This window comes from Bombina bombina, chromosome 5, assembly GCF_027579735.1.
Source record: "Bombina bombina isolate aBomBom1 chromosome 5, aBomBom1.pri, whole genome shotgun sequence".
Lineage (NCBI taxonomy): Eukaryota > Metazoa > Chordata > Amphibia > Anura > Bombinatoridae > Bombina > Bombina bombina.
Genome location: NC_069503.1, coordinates 864787840 through 864812309, shown reverse-complemented (window position 1 = coordinate 864812309; position 24470 = coordinate 864787840). Strand labels below are relative to the sequence as shown.

General features: G+C 40.6%; 1 protein-coding gene across 1 annotated transcript in view; it reads left to right on the top strand.

Moving 5' to 3' along the window:
- B4GALT6 (beta-1,4-galactosyltransferase 6) overlaps positions 1–24470 on the top strand; it is a 334120-nt gene that overhangs the window by 290840 nt on the left and 18810 nt on the right. The window contains exon 6 of the mRNA XM_053714999.1: positions 20589–20776. Within this exon, the coding sequence (XP_053570974.1) occupies positions 20589–20776 (188 nt within the window). The remainder of the gene's footprint in view (positions 1–20588; positions 20777–24470) is intronic.

Sequence of the window (24470 nt, the reverse complement as noted above, 5' to 3'; positions counted from 1 at the left end):
GCTTTCGGGAGAAAAGTTTTGCAGACTGTGGTGCCCTCAGAATAGGGTCCGCCTCTTTTTCTGTTCCCTCCCGTTATTCATTCAGTGTCCTCTGGAACTTGGGTATAGTTTGCCCAACAGTAAGGAATGAAGTTGTGGACTCTCCCTGCCTTATGGAAGGAAAACATAATTTATGCTTACCCAGGGCCTATGAATATCCAAAAACTTCCCTTGCCCACCGGGCGAGTAAATCACAAATTTTACCAGCCCGCAAGAAACCTTAGTCGCCCGTGCATATATGCATGTAGTGTGTATATATATCTTATTTAAAAAGGCAATATAAATAGTGTTATTGTAATCTCGCATGCATTACAGACAAAGGTCCCAATTTGAATGCGTTTTTCAAGCTGCTTACTACTTGGGACTTGAGCATTAATTAAAAGGCTTTAACTTTAGAAAATATTTTTCTATCACCAGGTAGAAAATAACAGGGATACTATATTTCTTTCATGTAATTAGCAAGAGTCCATGAGCTAGTGACGTATGGGATATATATATCAGGAGGGGCAAAGTTTCCCAAACCTCAAAATGCCTATAAATACACCCCTCACCACACCCACAAATCAGTTTTACAAACTTTGCCTCCTATGGAGGTGGTGAAGTAAGTTTGTGCTAGATTCTACATTGATATGCGCTCCGCAGAAGGTTGGAGCCCGGTTTTCCTCTCAGCGTGCAGTGAATGTCAGAGGGATGTGAGGAGAGTATTGCCTATTTGAATTCAATGATCTCCTTCTACGGGGTCTATTTCATAGTTTCTCTGTTATCGGTCGTAGAGATTCATCTCTTACCTCCCTTTTCAGATCGACGATATACTCTTATATATATACCATTACCTCTGCTGATTTTCGTTTCAGTACTGGTTTGGCTTTCTACAACATGTAGATGAGTGTCCTGGGGTAAGTAAGTCTTATTTTCTGTGACACTAAGCTATGGTTGGGCACTTTTTTTATAAAGTTCTAAATATATGTATTCAAACATTTATTTGCCTTGACTCAGGATGTTCAACATTCCTTTTTTTCAGACAGTCAGTTTCATATTTGGGATAATGCATTTGAATCAATCCTTTTTTTCTTACCTTAAAATTTGACTTTTTCCCTGTGGGCTGTTAGGCTCGCGGGGGCTGAAAAATGCTTCATTTTATTGCGTCATTCTTGGCGCTGACTTTTTTGGCGCAAATTTTTTTTTCTGTTTCCGGCGTCATACGTGTCGCCGGAAGTTGCGTCATTTTTGACGTTCTTTTGCGCCAAAAGTGTCGGCGTTCCGGATGTGGCGTCATTTTTGGCGCCAAAAGCATTTAGGCGCCAAATAATGTGGGCGTCTTATTTGGCGCTAAAAAAAAAATATGGGCGTCACTTTTGTCTCCACATTATTTAAGTCTCATTATTTATTGCTTCTGGTTGCTAGAAGCTTGTTCACTGGCATTTTTTCCCATTCCTGAAACTGTCATTTAAGGAATTTGATTAATTTTGCTTTATATGTTGTTTTTTCTATTACATATTGCAAGATGTCCCACGTTGCAACTGAGTCAGAAGATACTTCTGGAAAATCGCTGCCTGGTGCTGGAGCTACCAAAGCTAAGTGTATCTGCTGTAAACTTTTGGTAGCTGTTCCTACAGCTGTTGTTTGTATTGAATGTCATGACAAACTTGTTAATGCAGATAATATTTCCTTTAGTAAAGTTCAATTACCTGTTGCTGTTCCGTCAACATCTAATACTCAGAGTGTTCCTGATAACATAAGAGATTTTGTTTCTAAATCCATTAAGAAGGCTATGTCTGTTATTCCTCCTTCTAGTAAACATAAAAAGTCTTTTAAAACTTCTCATTGTTCAGATGAATTTTTAAATGAACATCATCATTCTGATTCTGATAGTGGTTCTTCTGGTTCAGAGGATTCTGTCTCAGAGGTTGATGCTGATAAATCTTCATATTTATTTAAAATGGAATTTATTCGTTCTTTACTTAAAGAAGTCCTAATTGCATTAGAAATTGAGGATTCTGGTCCTCTTGATACTAAATCTAAACGTTTAGATAAGGTTTTTAAATCTCCTGTAGTTATTCCAGAAGTTTTTCCTGTTCCTGGTGCTATTTCTGAAGTAATTTCCAGGGAATGGAATAATTTGGGTAATTCATTTACTCCTTCTAAACGTTTTAAGCAATTATATCCTGTGCCATCTGACAGATTAGAGTTTTGGGACAAAATCCCTAAGGTTGATGGGGCTGTCTCTACTCTTGCTAAGCGTACTACTATTCCTACGGCAGATGGTACTTCCTTTAAGGATCCTTTAGATAGGAAAATTGAATCCTTTCTAAGAAAAGCTTATTTGTGTTCAGGTAATCTTCTTAGACCTGCTATATCTTTAGCGGATGTTGCTGCAGCTTCAACTTTTTGGTTGGAAGCTTTAGCGCAACAAGTTACAGATCATAATTCTCATAGCATTATTATTCTGCTTCAACATGCTAATAATTTTATTTGTGATGCCATCTTTTATATCATTAGAGTTGATGTCAGGTATATGTCTCTAGCTATTTTAGCTAGAAGAGCTTTATGGCTTAAAACTTGGAATGCTGATATGTCTTCTAAGTCTACTTTGCTTTCCCTTTCTTTCCAGGGTAATAAATTATTTGGTTCTCAGTTGGATTCTATTATCTCAACTGTTACTGGAGGGAAAGGAACTTTTTTACCTCAGGATAAAAAGTCTAAAGGTAAATTCAGGTCAAATAATCGTTTTCGTTCCTTTCGTCACAACAAGGAACAAAAGCCTGATCCTTCATCCTCTGGAGCGGTATCAGTTTGGAAACCATCTCCAGTCTGGAATAAATCCAAGCCTTTTAGAAAATCAAAGCCAGCTCCTAAGTCCACATGAAGGTGCGGCCCTCATTCCAGCTCAGCTGGTAGGGGGCAGATTACGTTTTTTCAAAGAAATTTGGATCAATTCCATTCACAATCTTTGGATTCAGAACATTGTTTCAGAAGGGTACAGAATTGTTTTCAAGATAAGACCTCCTGCAAAGAGATTTTTTCTTTCCCGTGTCTCAGTAAATCCAGCGAAGGCTCAAGCATTTCTGAAATGTGTTTCAGATCTAGAGTTGGCTGGAGTAATTATGCCAGTTCCAGTTCTGGAACAGGGGCTGGGGTTTTATTCAAATCTCTTCATTGTACCAAAGAAGGAGAATTCCTTCAGACCAGTTCTGGATCTAAAAATATTGAATCGTTATGTAAGGATACCAACATACAAAATGGTAACTGTAAGGACTATCCTGCCTTTTGTTCAGCAAGGGCATTATATGTCTACAATAGATTTACAGGATGCATATCTGCATATTCCGATTCATCCAGATCACTATCAGTTTCTGAGATTCTCTTTCCTAGACAAGCATTACCAGTTTGTGGCTCTGGCGTTTGGCCTAGCAACAGCTCCAAGAATTTTTACAAAGGTTCTCGGTGCCCTTCTGTCTGTAATCAGAGAACAGGGTATTGTGGTATTTCCTTATTTGGACGATATCTTGGTACTTGCTCAGTCTTCACATTTAGCAGAATCTCATACGAATCGACTTGTGTTGTTTCTGCAAGATCATGGTTGGAGGATCAATTTACTAAAAAGTTCATTGATTCCTCAGACAAGGGTAACATTTTTGGGTTTCCAGATAGATTCAGTGTCCATGACTCTATCTTTGACAGACAAGAGACGTCTAAAATTGATATCAGCTTGTCGAAACCTTCAGTCACAATCATTCCCTTCGGTAGCCTTATGCATGGAAATTCTAGGTCTTATGACTGCTGCATCGGACGCGATCCCCTTTGCTCGTTTTCACATGCGACCTCTTCAGCTCTGTATGCTGAACCAATGGTGCAGGGATTACACGAAGATATCTCAATTAATATCTTTAAAACCGATTGTACGACACTCTCTAACGTGGTGGACAGATCACCATCGTTTAGTTCAGGGGGCTTCTTTTGTTCTTCCGACCTGGACTGTAATTTCAACAGATGCAAGTCTTACAGGTTGGGGAGCTGTGTGGGGGTCTCTGACGGCACAAGGGGTTTGGGAATCTCAGGAGGTGAGATTACCGATCAATATTTTGGAACTCCGTGCAATTTTCAGAGCTCTTCAGTCTTGGCCTCTTCTAAAGAGAGAATCGTTCATTTGTTTTCAGACAGACAATGTCACATCTGTGGCATACATCAATCATCAAGGAGGGACTCACAGTCCTCTAGCTATGAAAGAAGTATCTCGAATTCTGGTTTGGGCGGAATCCAGCTCCTGTCTAGTTTCTGCGGTTCATATCCCAGGTATAGACAATTGGGAAGCGGATTATCTCAGTCGCCAAACGTTGCATCCGGGCGAATGGTCTCTTAACCCAGAGGTATTTCTTCAGATTGTTCAAATGTGGGGACTTCCAGAAATAGATCTGATGGCCTCTCATCTAAACAAGATACTTCCCAAGTATCTGTCCAGATCCAGGGATCCTCAAGCGGAAGCAGTGGATGCATTGTCACTTCCTTGGAAGTATCATCCTGCCTATATCTTTCCGCCTCTAGTTCTTCTTCCAAGAGTGATCTCCAAGATTCTGAAGGAATGCTCGTTTGTTCTGCTGGTAGCTCCAGCATGGCCTCACAGGTTTTGGTATGCGGATCTTGTCCGGATGGCTTCTTGCCAACCGTGGACTCTTCCGTTAAGACCAGACCTTCTGTCGCAAGGTCCTTTTTTCCATCAGGATCTCAAATCCTTAAATTTAAAGGTATGGAGATTGAACGCTTGATTCTTAGTCAAAGAGGTTTCTCTGACTCTGTGATTAATACTATGTTACAGGCTCGTAAATCTGTATCTAGAGAGATATATTATAGAGTCTGGAAGACTTATATTTCTTGGTGTCTTTCTCATCATTTTTCCTGGCATTCTTTTAGAATTCCGAGAATTTTACAGTTTCTTCAGGATGGTTTAGATAAAGGTTTGTCTGCAAGTTCCTTGAAAGGACAAATCTCTGCTCTTTCTGTTCTTTTTCACAGAAAGATTGCTATTCTTCCTGATATTCATTGTTTTGTACAAGCTTTGGTTCGTATAAAACCTGTTATTAAGTCAATTTCTCCTCCTTGGAGTTTGAATTTGGTTCTGGGGGCTCTTCAAGCTCCTCCGTTTGAACCTATGCATTCATTGGACATTAAATTACTTTCTTGGAAAGTTTTGTTCCTTTTGGCCATCTCTTCTGCCAGAAGAGTTTCTGAATTATCGGCTCTTTCTTGTGAATCTCCTTTTCTGATTTTTCACCTGGGTAAGGCGGTGTTGCGAACTTCTTTTGAATTTTTACCTAAGGTTGTGAATTCCAACAACATTAGTAGAGAAATTGTGGTTCCTTCATTATGTCCTAATCCTAAGAATTCTAAGGAGAAATCTTTGCATTCTTTGGATGTAGTTAGAGCTTTGAAATATTATGTTGAAGCTACTAAGACTTTCCGAAAGACTTCTAGTCTTTTTGTTATCTTTTCCGGTTCTAGGAAAGGTCAGAAGGCCTCTGCCATTTCTTTGGCATCTTGGTTGAAATCTTTAATTCATCATGCTTATGTCGAGTCGGGTAAAACTCCGCCTCAAAGGATTACAGCTCATTCTACTAGGTCAGTTTCTACTTCCTGGGCGTTTAGGAATGAAGCTTCGGTTGATCATAATTTATGTAAGAACTTACCTGATAAATTCATTTCTTTCATATTAGCGAGAGTCCATGAGGCCCACCCTTTTTGTGGTGGTTATGATTTTTTGTATAAAGCACAATTATTCCAATTCCTTATTTTTTATGCTTTCGCACTTTTTCTTATCACCCCACTTCTTGGCTATTCGTTAAACTGATTTGTGGGTGTGGTGAGGGGTGCATTTGTAGGCATTTTGAGGTTTGGGAAACTTTGCCCCTCCTGGTAGGAATGTATATCCCATACATCACTAGCTCATGGGCTCTTGCTAATATGAAAGAAATTAATTTATCAGGTAAGTTCTTACATAAATTATGTTTTGTAATACTGTATGTACCGTCTTGACTTATTTTCCCCTAAGGGAAAAAAAAAAAAAGATATAATTGAGCCTTTTTTTTTTTTTTTTTTTAACTTCATGTCGCCCATTTCCCATCTCAGACCACCATCTGCTCACCTTTAATCCTAATATAGATACTAAACCTACTTCCCCCCTCTCGCCCCCGCACCTGTAGAAATCTGCACACTGTGGACGCTCCCCAACTCTCCATTCTTATTCAACTACGCCTCCCCCACACTTCCACGATATCCTGCCCTGACCTTGCTATAACCCACTATAACAATACTCTCTCCGCTGCACTTGACACTCTCGCTCCACCCCAACCTCGCAAAGCCACACGTCGTCAGCTCCAACCCTGGCACTCCCAACAAACGCGTCACCTACAAAAATGCTCCCACATTGCTGAAAGTGTCTGGAGGAAATCCCGCTCTGAACCTGATTTCAGGCACTATAAGTTCATTCTCTACTCTTACACCTCTGCCCTTCGCTAGCTAAGCAAACCTACTGAGAGACCATCCCCTTCTCCTACGGTCTCTCAGTTCTCTTGGTCTCTGTGACACTGCCCTCTCCTGGATTCACTCTTATCTCTCTAAAAGATCCTTCTCTGTCTCTTTTGCTGGTGACTCCTCCTCTCTATTGCCCCTGTCTGTTGGAGTACCTCAAGGCTCTGTCCTGGGTTCTCTACTCTTCTTTATTTACACTTCTTCACTGGGTAAACTTATCAACAGCTATGGCTTCAGCTATCACCTCTATGCTGATGATACCCAGATCTACTTTTCCACCCCTGCACTCTCTCCTTCTGTCAACTCTCACATCAGCGACTGCTTATCTGGCATTTCCTCCTGGATGGCCTCTCACCACCTAAAAATAAATATGTCCAAGACTGAACTACTTCTAATTCCCCCCTCTAGCTCCACTCCAGTCTCTAATCACCACTATCTCCCCATCACCCCAAGTCCGCTGCCTCGGAGTCACGCTTGACTCAAATCTGTCCTTCATTCCCCATATCCAACTGCTCTCTTCATCCTGCCGCAACCATCTATGCAATATCTCCAAAATTTGTCCGTTTCTGAGTGCTGAAACTACCAAACAGCTCATCCACTCCCTGGTAATTTCCCGACTTGACTACTGTAACAACTTACTAACTGGCCTGCCTCTCTCCCCTCCAATCCATCCTAAATGCATCTGCCAGGCTAATCCACCTCTCTCGACGCTCTGTTTCTGCTGCACCTCTCTGTGGCCTAGATTTGGAGTTCGGCGGTAGCCGTCAAAACCAGCGTTAGAGGCTCCTAACGCTGGTTTTGGCCGCCCGCTGGTATTTGGAGTCAGTGATTAAAGGGTCTAACGCTCACTTTTCAGCCGCGACTTTTCCATACCGCAGATCCCCCTACGCCATTTGCGTAGCCTATCTTTTCAATGGGATCTTTCTAACGCCGGTATTTAGAGTCGTTTCTGAAGTGAGCGTTAGAGCTCTAACGACAAGATTCCAGCCGCCTGAAAATAGCAGGAGTTAAGAGCTTTCTGGCTAACGCCGGTTTATAAAGCTCTTAACTACTGTACCCTAAAGTACACTAACACCCATAAACTACCTATGTACCCCTAAACCGAGGTCCCCCCACACCGCCGCCACTCGATTAAAATTTTTAACCCCTAATCTGCCGACCGCCACCTACGTTATATTTATGTACCCCTAATCTGCTGCCCCTAACCCCGCCGACCCCTGTATTACATTTATTAACCCCTAACTTGCCCCCCACAACGTCGCCGCCAGCTACTTAAAATAATTAACCCCTAATCTTCCGACCGCAAATCGCCGCCACCTACGTTATCCCTATGTACCCCTAATCTGCTGTCCCTAACATCGCCGACCCCTATATTATATTTATTAACCCCTAATCTGCCCCCCTCAACGTCGCCAACACCTGCCTACACTTATTAACCCCTAATCTGCCGAGCTGACCTGAGCGCTACTATAATAAATGTATTAACCCCTAATCCGCCTCACTAACCCTATCATAAATAGTATTAACCCCTAATCTGCCCTCCCTAACATCGCCGACACCTAACTTCAATTATTAACCCCTAATCTGCCGACCGGAGCTCACCGCTATTCTAATAAATGTATTAACCCCTAAAGCTAAGTCTAACCCTAACACTAACACCCCCCTAAGTTAAATATAATTTTTATCTAACGAAATAAATTAACTCTTATTAAATAAATTATTCCTATTTAAAGCTAAATACTTACCTGTAAAATAAATCCTAATATAGCTACAATATAAATTATAATTATATTATAGCTATTTTAGGATTAATATTTATTTTACAGGCAACTTTGTAATTATTTTAACCAGGTACAATAGCTATTAAATAGTTAAGAACTATTTAATAGTTACCTAGTTAAAATAATAACAAATTTACCTGTAAAATAAATCCTAACCTAAGATATAATTAAACCTAACACTACCCTATCAATAAAATAATTAAATAAACTACCTACAATTACCTACAATTAACCTAACACTACACTATCAATAAATTAATTAAACACAATTCCTACAAATAAATACAATTAAATAAACTAGCTAAAGTACAAAAAATAAAAAAGAACTAAGTTACAGAAAATAAAAAAATATTTACAAACATAAGAAAAATATTACAACAATTTTAAACTAATTACACCTACTCTAAGCCCCCTAATAAAATAACAAAGCCCCCCAAAATAAAAAATTCCCTACCCTATTCTAAATTAAAAAAGTTACAAGCTCTTTTACCTTACCAGCCCTGAACAGGGCCCTTTGCGGGGCATGCCCCAAGAATTTCAGCTCTTTTGCCTGTAAAAAAAAACATACAATACCCCCCCCCCCAACATTACAACCCACCACCCACATACCCCTAATCTAACCCAAACCCCCTTAAAGAAACCTAACACTAAGCCCCTGAAGATCTTCCTACCTTGTCTTCACCATACCAGGTTCACCGATCCGTCCTGGCTCCAACATCTTCATCCAACCCAAGCGGGGGTTGGCGATCCATAATCCGGTCCAGAAGAGGCTCCAAAGTCTTCCTCCTATCCGGCAAGAAGAGGACATCCGGACCGGCAAACATCTTCTCCAAGCGGCATCTTCGATCTTCTTCCATCCGGAGCGAAGCGGCAGGATCCTGAAGACATCCCGCGCGGAACATCCATCCGGACCGACGACTGAACGACGAATGACTGTTCCTTTAAGGGACGTCATCCAAGATGGCGTCCCTCGAATTCCGATTGGCTGATAGGATTCTATCAGCCAATCGGAATTAAGGTAGGAATTTTCTGATTGGCTGATGGAATCAGCCAATCAGAATCAAGTTCAATCCGATTGGCTGATCCAATCAGCCAATCAGATTGAGCTCGCATTCTATTGGCTGTTCCGATCAGCCAATAGAATGCGAGCTCAATCTGATTGGCTGATTGGATCGGCCAATCGGATTGAACTAGATTCTGATTGGCTGATTCCATCAGCCAATCAGAAAATTCCTACCTTAATTCCGATTGGCTGATAGAATCCTATCAGCCAATCGGAATTCGAGGGACGCCATCTTGGATGACGTCCCTTAAAGGAACAGTCATTCGTCGTTCAGTCGTCGGTCCGGATGGATGTTCCGCGCTGGATGTCTTCAGGATCCTGCCGCTTCGCTCCGGATGGAAGAAGATCGAAGATGCCGCTTGGAGAAGATGTTTGCCGGTCCGGATGTCCTCTTCTTGCCGGATAGGAGGAAGACTTTGGAGCCTCTTCTGGACCGGATTATGGATCGCCAACCCCCGCTTGGGTTGGATGAAGATGTTGGAGCCAGGACGGATCGGTGAACCTGGTATGGTGAAGACAAGGTAGGAAGATCTTCAGGGGCTTAGTGTTAGGTTTCTTTAAGGGGGTTTGGGTTAGATTAGGGGTATGTGGGTGGTGGGTTGTAATGTTGGGGGGGGGGTATTGTATGTTTTTTTTTACAGGCAAAAGAGCTGAAATTCTTGGGGCATGCCCCGCAAAGGGCCCTGTTCAGGGCTGGTAAGGTAAAAGAGCTTGTAACTTTTTTAATTTAGAATAGGGTAGGGAATTTTTTATTTTGGGGGGCTTTGTTATTTTATTAGGGGGCTTAGAGTAGGTGTAATTAGTTTAAAATTGTTGTAATATTTTTCTTATGTTTGTAAATATTTTTTTATTTTCTGTAACTTAGTTCTTTTTTATTTTTTGTACTTTAGCTAGTTTATTTAATTGTATTTATTTGTAGGAATTGTGTTTAATTAATTTATTGATAGTGTAGTGTTAGGTTAATTGTAGGTAGTTTATTTAATTATTTTATTGATAGGGTAGTGTTAGGTTTAATTATAACTTAGGTTAGGATTTATTTTACAGGTAAATTTGTTATTATTTTAACTAGGTAACTATTAAATAGTTCTTAACTATTTAATAGCTATTGTACCTGGTTAAAATAATTACAAAGTTGCCTGTAAAATAAATATTAATCCTAAAATAGCTATAATATAATTATAATTTATATTGTAGCTATATTAGGATTTATTTTACAGGTAAGTATTTAGCTTTAAATAGGAATAATTTATTTAATAAGAGTTAATTTATTTCGTTAGATAAAAATTATATTTAACTTAGGGGGGTGTTAGTGTTAGGGTTAGACTTAGCTTTAGGGGTTAATACATTTATTAGAATAGCGGTGAGCTCCGGTCGGCAGATTAGGGGTTAATAATTGAAGTTAGGTGTCGGCGATGTTAGGGAGGGCAGATTAGGGGTTAATACTATTTATGATAGGGTTAGTGAGGCGGATTAGGGGTTAATAACTTTATTATAGTAGCGCTCAGGTCCGCTCGGCAGATTAGGGGTTAATAAGTGTAGGCAGGTGTCGGCGACGTTGAGGGGGGCAGATTAGGGGTTAATAAATATAATATAGGGGTCGGCGGTGTTAGGGGTAGCAGATTAGGGGTACATAGGGATAACGTAGGTGGCGGCGGTTTACGGAGCGGCAGATTAGGGGTTTAAAAAAATATGCAGGGGTCAGCGATAGCGGGGGCGGCAGATTAGGGGTTAATAAGTGTAAGGTTAGGGGTGTTTAGACTCGGGGTACATGTTAGAGTGTTAGGTGCAGACGTAGGAAGTGTTTCCCCATAGGAAACAATGGGGCTGCGTTAGGAGCTGAACGCTGCTTTTTTGCAGGTGTTAGGTTTTTTTTCAGCTCAAACAGCCCCATTGTTTCCTATGGGGGAATCGTGCACGAGCACGTTTTTGAGGCCGGCCGCGTCCGTAAGCAACTCTGGTATCGAGAGTTGCATTTGCGGTAAAAATGCTCTACGCTCCTTTTTTGGAGCCTAACGCAGCATTTGTTTGAACTCTCGATACCAGAGTTAATTTTATGGTGCGGCCAGAAAAAAGCCCGCGGAGCGTTAACAGCCCTTTTACCGCCGAACTCCAAATCTAGGCCTGTGAGTCCCTTCACTGGCTCCCCATTCACAACAGAGTTAAATTCAAAATTCTCACCCTGACCTACAAAGCCCTCACCAATGCTGCCCCACCCTACCTGTCCTCACTCATCAACAAATATACTCCTGCCCGTCCCCTAAGATCCAACAACGACCTGCTTCTTGCGTCCTCTACCATCACCTCCTCTCATTCTAGACTACATGACTTCTCTCGTGCGGCACCAACCCTCTGGAACGCACTTCCTCTAGATGTCAGACTTGCCCCTAACCTCTCCTCCTTTAAACGTTCCCTAAAGACCTTTCTGTTCAGGGAAGCCTATCACCCAACTTATCAACTAACTAACTTCACTTAACTAACAGTTCCCCTCTATCTCCTCACTAATATCATTCTCACCTCTACAGTCCCCACCTCCTGTTTCCCATCCTCCTACCCGTCTAGATTGTAAGTTCCCACGGGAATAGGGCCCTCAATTCCCCCTGTATTTGTCTGTAAAATTTTGTGTCTTATTGTATTGTTTCTCCATTGTACTTTTAATCTTTGTACCCATGGGCAACGCTGCGGAATCTGTAGTTGCTTTATAAATAAAGAATAATAATAATAATAATAATGTGGGGTTACGATTAACTAAGTATATTTAATGCTGCCACCCTTCAACCTATAGCGCTTTGACATAACAAGCATGTTAAAAACACTTTTTTTCCCCTTTCTGCCCGGCTGCCTTTCAACTACTAGCACAACTGTCAGTGCTGCGCTAGCAGATTTGACTGGGTGCATGGAGATGATATGTTCTCTACGAATTGGTAAAGTTAGTTTTTGGAGCATCAATAACGTCCAGAAAAATTGTGCAGTGCTCAATATTGTTATGGTAGGCAGCTTGCTCGTGTACATTTTGCTGAAGTACTGCAGAGGACTCTGGAGTACGTCGGCATAATGTACGTGATCAAGATGCCTAGCATAACTATATAGTCACTTTAACCCATACTTCATTCATACACAGAGAAGAAACACTCACCGCTCTAGCAGGATGTCTTCCCGTGCAGACAACCTTAGGGGTGGGAAGTAGCAACTGACAAGGAAGAGACCAAGAGCCATGGAGATAAGGGGAGGTCTTTGAATGCATTTAACATAAAGAACCTCCCCCTCTACCCTCTTTTCCCGTGTGTGCGCATATGTAAAAGGCAATTTGACATTTTTTATTATTGCTTCTTATATCCCACTTAAAATGTCAGGTCGCCGCTCGGGCTGGTAACTTAAAAATGTTACTTGCCCGCAAGAAATTTAGGTCGCCATTGGCGACCGGACCGGTCTATTCATATGCCCTGCTTACCAGAAAAATTCCTTTCCTTCCTGGCAGGGAAAGTCCACGACCCCGCCTGTAATTTATTGTTTTGATGGGCGGCTCCCTTTTTATATTATTTCTTCTAGCAACTTTTTTATACCCTGATGTTTCGCCTACTTTTTCTTTGCTCCCTCTGCAGAATGACTGGGGGATAGGGGAAGTGGGAGGGATATTTAAGTCTTTGGTTGAGGTGTCTTTGCCCCCTCCTGGTGGCCAGGTGTTGTATTTCCCAACAGTAAGGAATTTAGCCGTGAACTCTCCTTGCCAGGAAGGAAAGGAATTTATCTGGTAAGCATAAATTATGTTTTTATATATATACTGTATATATATTCTAGATGTCTGTACGGGTAGATGTTGGGTTAGCGCACTTTATGAGATCGGGTGGGTGTTATTCTTCAATGGGGGGGGATACGTTAACACTGTCGCTATTTTCAAAGTTCAGCTTTTTACGTGTGCAAGCAAAAACTTTTTACTTTCAACTTGTAATATAAGTGCAAAAATCTTACTTCTAGCGGAGTTAGAAAGGGGGCGAAAAATAGCGCTCCGCTCATAACCTAAACCTTTGTGTTTAATCTCTTTGCATGAGTTACACACAGCTACATGTAAGCAATAATAAAATGCTCTAGCATTTTTGAGCGTTTTCTTTTGTATCCCTTTAATGTTTTAAATATGAGACAAAATGTGCTAACTACTTTGTTCAGCCTCACCTGTTCCTGTTATTAACTAAAGAGTTTTCATCTCTCTGTACGTGAATGGTAATGTGGTAATGAAAATTGGATTAAGTTGATGAAGAAAATTGCTTTACACTGTAGTTGGCACTTACTACAGCTAAGTGATCACCCCTTAGTTTGGTGTTTTTAAAAGTAGATTTTTCACGTTTTGTATGTATGCAGTGCCATCTAATGGTAAGTGGAGGTTTTGTACAACTCAGCTGCTGTTCACCATTTAATAGTAGTATTTATCTCATTTTAATAGTATGAATTTGTATGGTCTTAATTTTTACAAAATATGTGTGACTGTTTTGTTCCAAAAAAGGGTTTCACTGTGTATTTAAATAGACTGGAGAAGAGCTCTAAACATCCATTCTAACAGTTAAAATTACTTTTATGTGCCATCATAAAAATGTTAGTATATGACCAATAGGTAGACACACACACCATCTGTTTCACTCACTTTAAAGAATAAATTACCATTTAAAGTGACAGTAAAGTCATAAATAAACATTCATGATTCAGACAGGGCATGCAATTTTAAAAAACTTCTATTTATTTTTTATTTAATTTTTTTGCGCTTCTTTCTCTTGTTTTCCTTTTATGAAGGGTTTATCTAGGTCAGCTCATGAGCAGCAATGCACCTGGGTGCTAGCTGTTGATTGATGGCTGCATATATATGCCTATTGTCATTGGCTCACCCCATGTGTTTAGTTAGCAACCAGTAGTACATTGCTGCTCCTTCAACAAATTATACCAAGAGAATGGAGCAAAATTTTAAAGTTGTTTAAAATGTAATGTTCTACCTAAATCATGAAAGAAAATGTTTGGGGTTCATGTCTCTTTAATGTCCCTTTAATAATGTATTAAGATTTCAAATGACTTTTAGTGCCTGTCACCACCTTCAAGGGACAGTAAAGTCATAGACATTCATGATTTAGACAGAGCATACAATTTTAAACAACTTTTCAATTTACTTAAATTTAATATGCTTCATTCTCTTGTTATCCTTAGCTGAAAGGATATCAAGAGAATGAAGCAAATTTGATAAAAGAAGTAAACTTGAAAGTTGTTTAAAATTGTATGCCTAAATCATGAAAGAAAATTTTGGGGTTTCATATCCCTTTAAGAATGGGACCCTTGTCCCTGAAATTCTTAGTTTTTCCCCATTGTTTACTTGCCTGTTAAATGGTAGGTAATGCAAACCTTTTGGAATACAATAATTTAATTATACTTGATCATAATTGTTTGGCCAACATTTCTTCTGTTTTTTTTCCCCTTTTTCCTTGTAAGCAATTTTTACAACCCAGTGCTGAGCTAATTTTGTGCTTTTATTGCTAAATACATTTAAACCCTATTGTAAGTCAAATTTCAGTTTGTGACCCATAGAAATTATATATTTTTTTTTATCTGCAGGTCCAGCAGATTAAGAATATACCATTATTATATTTACATTTCATGACTTGAGATAGTTGCAGCAAAAATTGTAAAAAGATTTTAGTAAATAATGTTGAAAATGACCAGGTGACCACTGATGTGGGTCTTATAATATAGGTTAGAGAGCCTCCTTTGTGCATTACAGAAATAAAAGCAATATTTTTTCTTGCAAGGTGATCACCTGACTATACAGATAAAATTCATATATTTTTATTATTTTTTTAAGAGAGGGACTGTGACGTTACAGGGTTAACCAACCCTGCAACAGCCATCAGTTTCTCACAGAAATACTTAAAGGGACACTGTAGCCAAAAAAAATCTTTTGTGATTCAGATAGAGCATGCAATTTTAAGCAACTTTCTAATTTACTCCTATTATCAAATTGTCTTCATTTTCTTGGTATGTTTATTTGAAAAGCAAGAATGCAAGTTTAGATGCCGGCCCATTTTAGGTGAACAACCTGGGTTGTCCTTGCTGATTTGACAGCACCTTTAAACAAGTGCTGTCCATGGTTCTGAACCCACAATTTGCTGGTTCCTTAGCTGAGATGCCTTCTTTTCAAATAAAGATTGCAAGAGATTGAAGAAAAATTGATAATAGAAGTAAATTAGAAATTTGCTTACAATTACATGCTCTATCTGAAGCATGAAAGAACAAATTTGGGTTCAGTGTCCCTTTAACCTACTCTTACCACCTTGACCAGTTTGTCACAGTCTAGTCACTCCAGGCAAGCCTGAACCTTAGTTCAGTGGGTGCAAGGGTTAACAAACGCTCTCTAGTCTGTACTAAACCCAGAAAAATGCCAAAACTGCCCTTTAATGCCACCCACACTAAACTATCTCTGCTGCCACCACCATAAAGTGATGATAAATTCAGCATATTAACTTTCTTCAGTTTATTAAAGCATTTGTTGATAAATTTGCATTAGTACTCTCATTTTTCTTTTAAACATTGTATTTGCACTAAAAAAAATCAATTTTATTTATTTTCCACTGACATGTCTCCTAGCCGCCTCTGTGTAAAGTCCTCTTTTTCCAGAACATGACAGTCATCTGGTGCAGCCAATATGCACTTTACGCCCTATGTAGTTTATCAGCAGTACAGGTGAAACTCGAAAAATTAGAATATCGTGCAAAAGTTTTTATTTCACTAATGCAACTTAAATGGTGAAACTAATATATGAGAGACTCATTGTGTGTTGTTGTGTTTTTTTTTTTTTTTAAGATCTGATTTTCTTTTTTTCTTTTTTTTTTTGTGGATTTCCAAGACCAGCATTTGAAAGAGAAAGCAATTCTCTTTCAAACGAAGGGTCGTTGAGTCCTGTGGCTAGTAAGGGAGATAAGATTGAGGGGTTTGCATGTTTGCGGTCACATCACCAGCACTCCTATGTAGCTCAGGGAGTGCCACCCACTATGCCACCAGCGATTAAGCCTGAAGTTTAGGGGAATTGTTGATCCTGTGGTATGATCAGCTGTTCCCCTTCATGATGAAAATGTTTTGTTGTGCGCTCAGAGGCAGCAGTTTGCATGACGACCCATTCTCGTCAAGCAAGTGTTTGAATACAGATTGAACTGTTCCTGAGGCATAAATGCAGAGAAGCTTAAATGAACAGTAAAGTTAAAGGGACATGAAACCCAATTTTCTCTTGTAAGATGTATCGAGTCACCGGATTCATCCTTACTTGTGGGATATTCTCCTTCCCTACAGGAAGTGGCAAAGAGAGCACCCACAGCAGAGCTGTCTATATAGCTCCTCCCTTAGCTCCACCCCCAGTCATTCTCTTTGCCTACTCTAAGTACTTGGAAGGGCAGAGCGAGTGTGGTGACAAAAATGTTAGTTTTTTATTTCTCAAGCAAAAGTTTGTTATTTTAAATGGTACCGGTGTGTACTATATTTACTCTCTGGCAGAAAAGGGATGAAGATTTCTGCAAGGAGGATGATGATCTTAGCACTTTGTAACTAAGATCCACTGCTGTTCTCACAAGGGCTGAAGAGTACAGGAAAACTTCAGTTGGGGGAACAGTTTGCATGCTAAGCTGCATATGAGGTATGTTCTGTCTATATTTTTCTAGACAGACTGTGTTAATTCTAGAAAAGGCTGGCAATATTCCCATGAGGGAAGGGTAAGCTGTATTCAGACACTTGGATAGGAATTTCAGCTTGCATGAAGGGCTCATTAGTTACTGGTGACACTGTTCGGAAAAAACGTTTTTGTTTATTCAGTAAATGATGCAATTATAATGTTTTTTTGAATGGACTAAAGGGGTCGTGGCTTGTTTTGTTTTTTTTTAACCCACATGGTTAATTGAGACACTCTGGTGTTTTTCTGATAGGCATCAAAACATTGAGTGAGGTGGGAGGGGCCTATTTTCGCGCCTCAGTTGCGCAGTTTCTTTTCCTCAGAGACATCTAACTGCTTCTCCAGAGGTTCCTGCTGTGTTTGAGGGCTGTAAAAGAAGTTTTTTTCCCCACAAATTGTTCTGAAGGGCAGGTAGGAGCCACAGCAGAGCTGTGGCAAGGTGCTGAAAGTCCTTTTTACCGGTTTTGCCGTTTTTTCAATCCAGTTTTGCCATTAAGGGGTTAATTGTTTATTTGCATAGCTGTGCAAAGTTACTAAGGCTTTATGATGCTACTGTAAACATTTTGTTAAGTTTACTGCTTTTTTACACTGTTTTGCAGAATTTGTGCAGCTTTTTTTCTCTTAAAGGCACAGTACCATTTTAATTCTAAGTGTTATTTACTCTGATAGATTCGGTAGAAATGAAAATATTTCTGACGGAGGTCAGAAAATCAAAACTCTTAACCACTTGCCGAGCTCTTCATTCCATTCCTCGGCCATCAGTGGCTCAGTGTATGGAGGTAATCGGACTCATGGTAGCGGCAATGGACATAGTTCCTTTTGCCTGCCTACACCTCAGACCACTGCAACTATGCATGCTCAAACAGTGGAATGGGGATTATGCAGATTTATCTCCTCAACTGCATCTGGACCAGGAGACCAGAGATTCTCTTCTCTGGTGATTGTCTCAGGACCACCTGTCTCAGGGAATGTACTTCCGCAGGCCAGAGTGGCTCATTGTAACGACAGGTGCCAGCCTGCTAGGCTGGGGTGCAGTCTGGAACTCCCTGAAAGCACAGGGCTTATGGTCTCGGGAGGAATCTCTTCTTCCGATAAACATTCTAGAACTGAGAGCGATATTCAATGCGCTTCAGGTGTGGCCTCAGCTTCCTGCAGCCAAATTCATCAGGTTTCAGTCGGACAACATCACGACTGTAGCTTATAGCAATCATCAAGGAGTTCTCTAGCGATGATGGAGGTAACTAAAATAATCCGATGGGCAGAGGATCACTCTTGCCATCTCTCAGCAATCCACATCCCCGGAGTAGTGAACTGGGAGGCGGATTTCCTAAGTCGTCAGACTTTTCATCAGGGGGAGTGGGAACTCCATCCGTAGGTATTTGCCCAGCTGATTCAGCTATAGGGCACACCAGAATTGGATCTGATGGCGTCCCGTCAGAATGCCAAACTTTCTCGTTACGGGTCCAGGTCCCGGGATCCCAAGGCGGTACTGATAGATGCTCTAGCAGTGCCTTGGTCCTTCAATCTGGCCTATGTATTTCCACCGTTTCCTCTCCTCCCACGTCTGGTTGCAGGAGAGAGCTTCTGTGATTCTGATAGCACCTGCATGGCCACGCAGGACTTGGTATTCAGACCTAGTGGACATGTCCTCGGTTCCACCGTGGACTCTGCCAATGAGGCGGGACCTTCTAATCCAAGGCCCGTTCATGCATCCAAATCTAATTTCTCTGCGTCTGACTGCTTGGAGATTGAACGCCTGATTTTATCAAAGCGTGGTTTCTCTGAATCGGTCATTGATACCCTGATTCAGGCTAGAAAGCCTGTCACCAGGAAGATTTATCATAAGATTTGGCGCAAATATCTTTATTGGTGTGATTCCAAAGGTTACTCGTGGAGTAAGATTAGGATTCCTAGAATATTGTCTTTGCTCCAAGAAGGTTTGGAGAAGGGATTATCTGCTAGTTCTCTTAAAGGTCAAATACCTGCTTTGTCTATTCTACTTCACAAACGTCTGGCAGATGTCCCAGACGTTAAAGCATTTAGTCAGGCTTTGGTCAGAATCAAGCCTGTATTTAAACCTGTTGCTCCGCCATGGAGCCTAAACTTAGTTCTTAAAGTTCTTCAAGGGGTTCCGTTTGAACCTATGCATTCCATAGATATTAAGCTTCTATCTTGGAAAGTTTTGTTTTTTTAGTTGCTATCTCTTCGGCTCGAAGAGTTTCTGAGCTATCTGCTTTACAATGTGATTCCCCTTACCTTGTTTTCCATGCAGATAAGGTGGTTTTACGTACCAAACCTGGGTTTCTTCCTAAGGTTGTTTCTAATAAGAATATCAATCAAGAGATTGTGGTTCCTTCTTTATGTCCTAATCCTTAATCTAAGAAGGAACGTCTGTTACACAATCTTGATGTGGTTCGTGCTTTAAAATTCTACTTACAAGCAACTAAAGATTTCCGTCAAACATCTTCTTTGTTGTTTATTCTGGTAAACGGAGAGGTCAAAGGGCTACGGCTACCTCATTCCTTTTGGCTGAAAAGCATCATCCATTTGGCCTATGAGACTGCTGGACGGCAGCCTCCTGAAAGGATTACTGCTCATTCTACTAGAGCTGTGGCTTCCACATGGGCTTTTAAAAATGAGGCTTCTGTTGAACAGATTTGTAAGGCGGCGACTTGGTCTTCGCTTCATACTTTTTCAAAATTTTCCAAATTCGATACTTTTGCTTCTTCGGTGGCTATTTTTGGGAGAAAGGTTCTACAAGCAGTGGTGCTTTCCTTTTAAGGTCCCTGTCTTGTCCCTCCCTTCATCCGTGTCCTAAAGCTTTGGTATTGGTATCCCACAAGTATGGATGAATCCGTGGACTCGATACATCTTACAAGAGAAAACATAATTTCTGCTTACCTGATAAATTTATTTCTCTTGTGATGTATCGAGTCCACGGCCCGCCCTGTTTTTTAAGACAGGCATATATATTTTTATTTTTAAACTTTCAGTCACCACTGCACCCTATGGTTTCTCCTTTTTCTTCCTAGCCTTCGGTCGAATGACTTGGGGGTGGAGCTAAGGGGGGAGCTATATAGGCAGCTCTGCTGTGGGTGCTCTCTTTGCCACTTCCTGTAGGGGAGGAGAATATCCCACAAGTAAGGATGAATCCGTGGACTTGATGCATCACAAGAGAAATAAATTTATCAGGTAAGCATAAATTATGTTTTTTTCACTCATAAAGATTGAGAAAGAGGTAACTCTAATTATATTAATGGATAAATGCATTTATTAGTTTTTGTATTTTATGAAGTTTGTAGTTTGATCGTAATGTAAACAGTGTCTCTCAAGCAGAAGGTGGTTTTACATGCACTTGCATCATAAGGTGTTATCTATTGAAACTTTTGCAATATAAGCTTTTTAATATCAGTTTAACTTATATTTTGGGAAAAGCAATGTTAGTAAAGTTATATTATTTATTTGATTAATAATATATGTTCCCCCTAATTTTAAGGCAGGTACACAGACTTTCAACCGTGCAATGCTATTCAATGTTGGCTTTAAAGAAGCTATGAAAGACAGAAGTTGGGACTGTGTGATCTTTCATGATGTGGATCACATTCCTGAAAATGATCGAAATTATTATGGATGTGGAGAAATGCCACGTCATTTTGCATCAAAACTTGACAAATATATGTACATGTAAGTGATCATGTTCCTTCCAGTTCTGTTAATTGTTGCTACTCATTGCTTCCCACATTCTCTGGCAGTTTATGGTGTAGAAATCATGTGTGACTGCTGGTTCTTATGAAAGTAACCAAAACACTGCCCAATAAAGTTGCTATAATGATAATAGTCTCCTAAAGACAAGTTTGCCCTCAAACTGTGTTTATATCTTTCACCTCACTTGTGGATCTTCATTACATAATACAAATCAGAATAGGATAAGATAAAAAGGTCTACCGGAAAATCCCATATATCCGCTGTAGAAAACTTGGCAATCCAAAAGACAAGACTCTAGGCCACTCCTCTGACCTGGTCAGGCTATACCAATAGTATGTTCTTTGACAGGCAAACAAGGGAGAGAAGGTGCCACATTGAATATTATCTTCTAAACAACAGAATAAAAATGAAATTGGAAATAAAATCATAAGTGTACATCCCTTCCCAGTACACACACCCACACACATATATATATTTATATATATTCAGCCTCTGTTAGTCCACTAATGCTTTTCACATAGCAGATTTTTCCTGAAGTATATCAGTCTGATAATAAGGTCAGTTCAACCCTAAAATACCAGGCAATCCCCCTCTGAAGAAGGAACATGGCAACCCCAGATGATCTTTTTGTCTTTCATTGGGCCTCGACAGTGAGGTGTAACCATGTTCCTCTAAGCACATTGAGCAAGGAGTCCTAAGGGCGATGAGGGAAACCAGACATGGGTTCTTTGCTCAATGTGCTTAGAGAAATATGGCTGCACCTCACTGAAGAGGCCCCGCGAAGGCCAAAACGATCGTCTGTTGCTATGTTTCTTGTTCAGAGAAGGATTTATTTTGGGGCTGGACTGACCTTGTTAGGCAGGATCAGACTGATGTACTTCAGGAGATTTCTCTGTGAAAACTCCCAGGTGTTAAATCACTATAAAGCAAGCTATTTTGCTGCTGTTTGTTCCTGAGAGAGCACTTCTCTTTTTGTATGCATCTGTATTATGCCCCCGGGGAAGTCTCCCAAAGAGTGATGGGGGAAACCAGATGTGGACTCCTTGCCTAATGTGCTTAGAGAAATATGGCTGCACCTCACTGACAAGGCCCAATGAAGGCAAAACAATCATCTGGGGTTGCCATGTTCCTGATCTGACTTTGCTGGGTGGGATCAGACTGATATACTTCAGGAGAGTTTCTTTCTTTCTCTATTTCTTTCTCTTTTCTTTCCTAAGACATGGAGAGTCCACAACATCATTTCAATTACTAGTGGGATATTCACTCCTGGCTAGCAGGATGAGGCAAAGAGCACCCCAGCAGAGGTTCACTCTTGCCATCTATCAGCTATCCATATCCCAGGAGTAGAGAACTGGGAGGCGGATTTTCTAAGTCGGCAGACTTTTCATCCGGGGGAGTGGGAACTCCATCCGGAAGTGTTTGCACAGTTGATTCAACGTTGAGGCAAACCAGAATTGGATCTCATGGTGTCTCATCAGAACGCCAAGCTTCCACCGTTTCCTCTGCTCCCTCGTCTGATTGCCAAGATCAAGCAGGAGAAAGCTTCGGTGATTTTGATAGCACCTGCGTGGCCACGCAGGACTTGATATGCAGATCTGGTGGACATGTCATCCCTTCCACCATGGACTCTACCGCTGAGACAGGACCTTCTACTTCAGGGTCCTTTCAACCATCCAAATCTAATTTCTCTGCGTCTGATTGCTTGGAGATTGAACGCTTGATTTTATCAAAACGCAGTTTCTCCGAGTCAGTCATTGATACCTTAATTCAGGCTCGAAAGCCTGTCACCAGGAAAATCTATCATAAGATATGGTGTAAATATCTTCATTGGTGTGAATCCAAGGGTTACTCATGGAGTAAAGTCAGGATTCCCAGGATATTATCTTTTCTCCAAGAGGGATTGGAGAAGGGATTGTCAGCTAGTTCCTTAAAGGGACAGATTTCTGCTCTGTCTATTCTTTTGCACAAGCATCTGGCGGATGTTTCAGGCGTTTTGTCAGGCTTCAGTTAGAATCAAGCCTGTGTTTAAACCTGTTGCTCCGCCATGGAGTTTAAATTTAGTTCTTAAGGTTCTTCAAGGGGTTCCGTTTGAACCTCTGCATTCCATAGATATCAAGCTTTTATCTTGGAAAGTTCTGTTTTTAGTAGCTATTTCTTCGGCTCGAAGAGTTTCAGAGTTATCTGCCTTACAGTGTGATTCCCCTTATCTGGTCTTCCATGCAGAGAAGGTAGTTTTGCGTACCAAACCTGGGTTTCTTCCTAAGGTGGTATCTAATAAGAATATCAATCAGGAGATTGTTGTTCCGTCACTGTGTCCTAATCCTTCTTCAAAGACGGAACGTCTATTACATATTCTTGACGTGGTTCGTGCTTTAAAGTTTTATTTACAAGCTACTAAGGATTTTCGTCAAACATCAGCATTGTTTGTTGTTTACTCTGGACAGAGAAGAGGCCAAAAGGCTTCAGCAACTTCTCTTTCCTTTTGGTTAAGAAGTATAATCTGCTTATCTTATGAGACTGCTGGCCAGCAGCCTCCTGTAAGAATTACAGCTCATTCCACTAGAGCAGTGGCTTCCACATGGGCTTTTAAAAATGAGGCTTCTGTTGAACAGATTTGCAAGGCGGCAACTTGGTCTTCGCTCCATGCTTTTTCTAAATTCTACAAATTTGATACTTTTGCTTCTTCGGAGGCTATTTTTGGGAGAAAGGTCTTACAGGCAGTGGTGCCTTCCGTTTAAGCACCTGCCTTGTCCCTCCCTTCATCCGTGTCCTAAAGCTTTGGTATTGGTATCCCACAAGTAATGGATGATCCGTGGACTGGATACACCTTACAAGAGAAAACGAAATTTATGCTTACCTGATAAATTTATTTCTCTTGTGGTGTATCCAGTCCACGGCCCGCCCTGTCTTTTTAAGGCAGGTGTTTTTTAAATTTTTAAACTACAGTCACCACTGCACCCTATAGTTTCTCCTTTCTCTTGCTTGTCTTCGTTCGAATGACTGGGAGGTGGCAGTTAGGGGAGGAGCTATATAGACAGCTCTGCTGTGGGTGATCCTCTTGCAGCTTCCTGTTGGGAAGGAGAATATCCCACAAGTAATGGATGATCCGTGGACTGGATACACCACAAGAGAAATACATTTATCAGGTAAGCATAAATTTCGTTTTTCTTATGGGCTGCTGTATTGCCAGATTGTAACTGATTATTCTCTGCTGAGTTTTACTATTGCACGCTTTTAGTTGTTGCACAGTTTCTTGTGCTGCCGCTCACGTGACGGCCCGCTCTTCTGTTTGGACACGAAGCTGTGTCATTCTCAGTGAGTTCGCTTCTGTGGCGGCTGTGGAGACCTTGTTGGAGCTCTTGATTTGGTTGTTTTCAGCTTCTCGTGCTTACGGTAGGGCACCTCAGTCTGAATGAGGTGTATTTTTTTTTTTTTTATTATTTATTTATACACATTTAGCGTTTTTGCACTTTGAAGGATTACAGTTCCTTCTTAAAGTGACAGTGCATTTCAGTATTTATTTTTGGGGCAATATCTTAGCCATGGACACGGAACAGTAGTCTGCTTCCTCTGATAAATGTTTATTATGTTTTGAGACCCAAATTGTTTTGCCTATGCAATTTTGATCTTCATGTTTGGCTAGAACTCTAAAACGTAAAGATAAAAAACTCCC